The sequence below is a fragment of the Perna viridis genome, chromosome 13 (genome assembly GCF_037379345.1).
Source record: "Perna viridis isolate PV_CMFRI_1.1 ecotype Kerala chromosome 13, ASM3737934v1, whole genome shotgun sequence".
In the NCBI taxonomy this organism is placed as follows: Eukaryota; Metazoa; Mollusca; class Bivalvia; order Mytilida; family Mytilidae; genus Perna; species Perna viridis.
This window is the reverse complement of record NC_142457.1, coordinates 19,193,826-19,200,425: the sequence shown is the minus strand read 5'-3', so window position 1 is coordinate 19,200,425 and position 6,600 is coordinate 19,193,826. Positions and strand designations below refer to the sequence as shown.

General features: G+C 30.7%; 1 protein-coding gene across 1 annotated transcript in view; it reads right to left on the bottom strand.

Moving 5' to 3' along the window:
- Positions 1-748: 748 nt before the first annotated feature.
- Positions 749-6,600, bottom strand: part of LOC148599844 (WW domain-containing adapter protein with coiled-coil-like) — a 31,843-nt gene continuing 25,991 nt past the window's right edge. The window contains exon 13 of the mRNA XM_088558773.1: positions 749-6,014. Coding sequence (XP_088414899.1) covers positions 5,921-6,014 — 94 coding nt within the window. The 3' untranslated portion in view covers positions 749-5,920. The remainder of the gene's footprint in view (positions 6,015-6,600) is intronic.

Below are 6,600 nucleotides of genomic sequence, written 5' to 3'. Positions count from 1 at the left end.
TAAATGCAAGATTATTACTAAATATCTTTCATAGCCAAAAAACGGAGTCCCTAAAACCTTCAGCAAATTTGAAGACTAGATCTAATTTTATTTGCAGAAAAAAAAATATAATTGATCTGATAATTGCAAAAATAAAAACAACATATTTACTGGTTATACAAGAGGCATTGAATGATATAAAGGAATGACATTTTGACTATATGCTTGTCTTATGTTCAGAAACAGTGAGGAAGTTCCAATGATGGACTGGCAACGTAAGCTTGCCAATCTATGAAATTTTACTTTGACCTAGAAATAGCCAAGATTCCAGAAATTCATAGTGTCCACGAGGGTATATTTGTTCTTTTGGAACTTTGTTGATGTGGAAATAATGAAACACAGAACAAAGATAATTGTGTTTTCCCTTACCTACTAGGGTTAATCCTCCAATAGCAGATATTCTATGCATTTCAGTATGAGAAGGATCGACCAATTGAACAGATCTCGCTCTGTTCTAGTCCAACTGGCTGAGCTGGATGTTTACACAATCAACACTCTATCCCCTCAAATATAAAATGTTTGACCAAGAAGCAGTGAGTACCAATTTTAAAGTCTTTGGTGTTGCTTGACTTGGGAACAAACCTTTACCTCCCATACCCAAAGGGAACATGCTACGCTAAGACCAACGATACCAAAGGGAACATGCTACGCTAAGACCAACGATGTGGTATTTTCCCCTAAAAAACTTTAAAAAAGACATAAAACAAAGAAAGTTTAATCACCTTTAATCTTTCATAGATTTTCTTGTACACATTCTAAGACAAAATATTCATATGGTGTAAAATTATTACTTATATACAACATTATATGTGAAACAAAAAGCACTAATAACGAGAAATAGAGCCATGACTTCATGACAGAGCAACATCTCTCTTACAGCAGATTTACAACAGTTTTTCCACTACAATGAACTTGTTCACATCAAATCATTTTGATTTGCCATGGACTATCAAGCATTAATATGAATTTATAATTTAAGGAAGGCGTTTTTCTGTCTCACTTTTTCACTTTATAATTACAGTAGAATGCGGCACTTCAAAGCTGGATTATAAATCCCTATTATTCTATAAACCTTACCAATTTCCTCCACAAAGGGTATATTTGCTATTTCAAAGCTTTACAACTCAAAACCCAACCCATTTAAGCAAATTGGTGCAATACTCTGGAAACAGCTTCACAGATTTGTATAGATCATGCCCTGTGAATTTTTCACATCCCTTATAACAGACCATTCAAGCTAGCATAGTGATATGCTGGTATAGTAAATCAAAAAGGGTTTACAGGTCTGTCTAGATTGAATAAGGCATTAAAGGCCTTAGTCATTACTACCAGTAATGCTACTGAATTGTAATATAACATTACAGTGCTTGATTAAGAAAAGGGGGCATAAAATTTGTACATAAAATTTTACCCCACAAAACCCATTTTGTTGGAAAAAGTGTATATTTTTACATTTGTGATTTCCAAAAAGAAAAAAAAAAAGATTTGTCTACCACAAAAATATTTTAGCCTTGCTCTGTTAAGCATGTATTCCCCTATCTAAGATCTCAGTTATGCCTATGTTCTGACCATAAAAGATTTCTCCATATAGTTGAGAAGTTTGTAAATGAGGAAAGTTGCAGTAAATCTGTTGTGAGAAAAACACTGCCATGACAATGATCACAGCAAGACTCTCAAAGAGTGAAGTTTTAACTTAGGGTTATGTACAGCTCAACATTGATCAGATTCTTCTTAGGTCAAAGGTCAATATATGTCACCAAGTATTTAAATTGATTCAAAATATTCTACCAAAATGACAAATTTACTTGTATCAATTTTTAGTTTCAAAAAAGGATGCCATAGAACTGCCATGCAGGTATAGATCAAGAGTAATATTTTGTAATAGTTAAAACATTACAATTCCATTCAATATTTTTTCATAAAAAAAAACCACATTAATATACATGTATGTATAAAATTGTAATATGTTAGTTTTCAGTAAATATTGTCATTAAAACAACCCCTTAAGCTATAAACTACAACTGACAAAAGTACTTTTTTTAACCATTAACCCAATGGAAACTACTCAAGCCTTTCTTGTTACATAGAAGAAATCTTTGTTTGATCAAATTCTAGAAATATATTATACTGCTTTTTTTTTGTCATGAATTACTTTTTGTTCTAGCTCAAACACTTCATGGCAAAATTCTTGGGGAAGTTGGTTTACTTAATAAGTATATTGTTAAGCACCGTCTGATGGACAAAACTACTTTGGTCAGCAGCTCACTACATTTCCCGCAAAGCAAATAATTCAAGAAGAATTTCTTTTTTTTTTTTAAGCAAATGAGGTTGTTTTTAATATAAGAAATGACAGGAGAAATTCTGACTGACCTATGACGGAAATGAATAAGAAAAAAAAGATGTCTACTTTTTTAACTATATGGTATAAAGTTGGTTACAGAAAATAAAAGGACAGTATAAATAAAGAAAGATACTTTCTACTTAATGAATAAATAAGGCAACTATAAATAACTAAAATCCAAACTCTATCAAATTCACATCTCAATCATGACCTTTGACCTTATAAAAAAATCTTTAAACCAGTAATCAATTCAGTCATTAAAAAATGTAAACATTCATGTTATAAACATTCTACCGACTCTTGTATACATCAAAATACACCAAGCTCAAATTCGACATAATTCACGTAAAAACTTTCAATAACCTCAGTCACACTAAACTATCATCAATAACATTATTTCAGAAAGACCTTTTCCAACAGTCATACACCGAAACTTTCCTCAACAAAATAATACAAGTGTTCATTTAAAAATCAGATTCATCATTCCATTTAAACTAGTACCTATATGTATAAGAGTTACAGCAAATAAAATAGTTAACTTCAGGAAATAGAGTTGGTCCTTCTGTCAATTGAAAGGGAGATTTAAATTTTCTATTAGACATAGAGTTAATGGAATAATACCTTGCCAATCTTGCCAATCTAGCAGAAATCTTGCCAATTGTCAAGGTAGCTACCTAAGGTAGTTCATGAGGTGATGGTCATTCAATTAAGGGAAGACCCACTCTATTCCTTGAAGTCAACTAAGAGTTACTGAGTTAGGATTAAGTGAAATACAGTACAGCACAATAAACTTTGTTCCATCCACTTGCCTATGGTGGGAAACTTTCAACAACAAAGTCAAGGAATTAAAATCCTTGTATGTTTGAGTTTCCTAAGCTACAAATTTACCTATTAGTAAAAATAAAATGAATTGTTCAAAGGAGCACTTTTTAGGTAGAGACATTGGTTAAATATGACATTTTACAATAAATTATAATTTTTTCAAAATTAATAAGTTTTAGTTTTTTTAATTGTAAAAAAAATATTTTTCAATACAGTATAACATAAATACATGTACTGTTGCTAGATATTAAATGAATTCTGGTAGTAAACATATTGAAATGCTAACACAAGTTCTCAAACAGGCCTTATTTCAAGGGTATATATGAGAATAGGTCATTTCAGATAAAAACTAAATGCAATGAAATAAATAATATCATTAAATCAGAGAAAAGCAAAGAAAAAGAGTCTAGTCGAAATAAGAATTCAAGTCTTTTTTCCCAATAAAATACAGGAGGGTATAGCTGGTAATTAATACAGGGTGCTAATTTGATCTCTGATTTATGAACTCAGGGCTTAAGTGCACCACTTCACATCAACAAAACTAGAATTGGCCAAAATTTCTACATACTTTGCAAGTTTTGCTACCACCATACAGTATGTATGTTAACCACAATGTAAAATAATGACAATAAAAAAACAACAAAATATTCAGACTTAACTATCCTACCCAATCAAGTTTAATATAAGAATCTTATCCTTATCCCCCTTTAATTCTTGCATTTTGAGTTAGTGAAGTATTGGTCTGTCAAGATGTTATATTTTTTCCAATCTCAATCTCAAACCTAACCTATGCTTGATTTTCACAGAATATCTTTATTGTAACGTAAGTAGCAAATTATGACATGACGCCACAATATTATTTTCTATAGTGATGTTATAACTTACAATAAATTCTACACCAATTTTTTGTTGAATCAACCACTGAATCATAAATCATATTTGTTTCAACTTCCAGGAAAAAGGAAAAAATGAAACACAGAAATACACAGACCAAGAATTCTTTCCTTCAAAGGAAGTAAATACATGACAAAAATACCAAAGGACCATACTTGAATTTTTTCCAGTTAGCTTAACTTCACCAATTGCGATGAATTCACAGAAAGCTTCCTACTTGGTTATTTTGTTGGGGAAATAAGTTAAGTAGCAGTCTTTTTAAGAATCATGCAAATTCTGTAATATGTGATACACCTAAAAAAAAGCTACATATTTTTATTTTTGTTATAAAGTTGCTTTATGGGTCTGTATGATGAAATATAAAATTATTCATTCCAGTCGGTTTGCTCTCAGGAAATAATCCACATATACAATCCAACAGTTTCCTTTGTAGTTTAGTGTCATTTATAGATTATCTCCCTTAATTTTGAATGCTAAAGTACATTCTATATAATTTTATCTCCTGAGAACAATGAATTGTATGAAAAAGCCACAAGTTAATTTCTGTTTACTATATCATTTTAAACAAAATATCATAAAATTATGTAGGCTTTCCAGCCATGAATCACAATTTGCAATGCAGCATGATTCTAATCTGGAATGCTACTTAACTAAGATAGTTTAAGGTAAACTGCCAATATCATTTGGACACACTTATGTTACAAATTCAAATTCACAACTTTTTCATTGCAAAAAATTTCTCTAATTCATAACATATTGCAAAAATATATATACTACAAATCAAGTCGATTTTAATATTTCCACTCGTAGAAATTTGACAGTTTGTAATGTAAGCCTTCAGGTAATATGGTTCTTGTAGCTAATCTGGCTGATAAACAGCCATTTTAGAATCTTTTTTTCACAAATGCCTAAAGTTTTCTAAGATCTAATGCACAAAAAAGGCAACCATTTAAATGATAATTCTACAGCAAAAGCCAGAAAATTCCTAAAAGTAGCTGCCATACATTTATAATAAAAACAGTTTTTATGAGGCCATTCATTACCATCATAGAAAGTGGAGGCAGAATTCACCTGACCTGTAGTATACATTGTTAGTTAGCAAAACTTTTTTGGTCTGCCTCAAGAGAATGTAGGAATTTTAAAATATTACTCCAGGAAAAATAATGAATAAAAGACAGAAAAAAGAAAAGTCAAAATTCTCACATAGTACACTAATCTAATTCAAATAAAATTTTCAAAATTAGTCCCCATTTCCTTTCTTGTTTGCTAGTAGAAGATCTTGCAGCCTTTGTCAGATCAAGGGTTAGTATAAAAATATTCAGTGGTCAATTGCACAAGAAGTCATAGTTATGACATCACGACAGAAAAATGGCATGGTTACATCATCACTTACAACAAGTTTCATGCTTGCATTTACATGTATTTGTAAATACGACAACAGGCGTGAACTTCATAGACATGTAAGAATAAAAATGATCATAACCAATGACGTCACAATAGAAAATAGAATTCTAGCATCATAACTTTTGATAAATTTCAGCATTACGATTTTTTGTGAAAAGGTTCACAGATTCTCAATTTCTTGTCTTCCTAAACAAAATAAAAGTATACCAAATGTAATAAGAACTTTTAAACAATTTGATTGAACTAATACTAATATATTCATGCTGAACCATAAAATGTCCTCCAATGGGATTCCCAGAAGTTGCTTATCTTCTTTTAGCAGACAAAATAAAAGGAAGAAGTCATATGAAAACTTGGACTTTCCATTAGAAATTACACAGCATTCAAATTAGACCATTTACACACAACACAATCACAACATTATTGTGAGGATGAAGAAAATGGCTGTGATGAGGAAAATGATGGTGGCTTCATTCCTTCTAACTGATGAACTTGTTGATTTAAAAATAGAATTCTGAAAAAAAGGAAAAGATATTAATTACATAAAAACAAACAATAATTAATTACAAACTTATTTAATTCATTGGTTTAATGAACGACTGGACAAAAAAAAAAAAATAGAAATGCCAGACAACCTTATTTTTATCAAGTTCAAAAGTCTGAAATGCAAAATTACAAAACAATGAAAAATGGAAGAAAGCCACACCGGACAAAATAAACTACCATAATTAGTTGGATCGGCAATGCTGTGTCAAAGTTTGCACAAAAGTAATGAATGACAAATTAAAATTTCAGTCAGAGCACATGTGTTGAATGGAATTCAAACAGGTAACATATTGACTACTCAGCATTACATTAGTGAAGATTGGAAATGTAACATTTAATATACCTGATGCTGCTGAAAATATTTCTATTTGCTACATGACCTAACATTTGACCAGAATTCTAATGGGTACATGAAAACTTGGTACATTTCAATCTGAGCAAAACACAAGCTCTGCCTATAACTCAACTTTATTACTTTTCATTACAAGAAAAAGAGTCAAGTTGAAATTAAAACCAAGACTTTTTTTCTATAAAACAAAGGAGGGCCTAGAGGA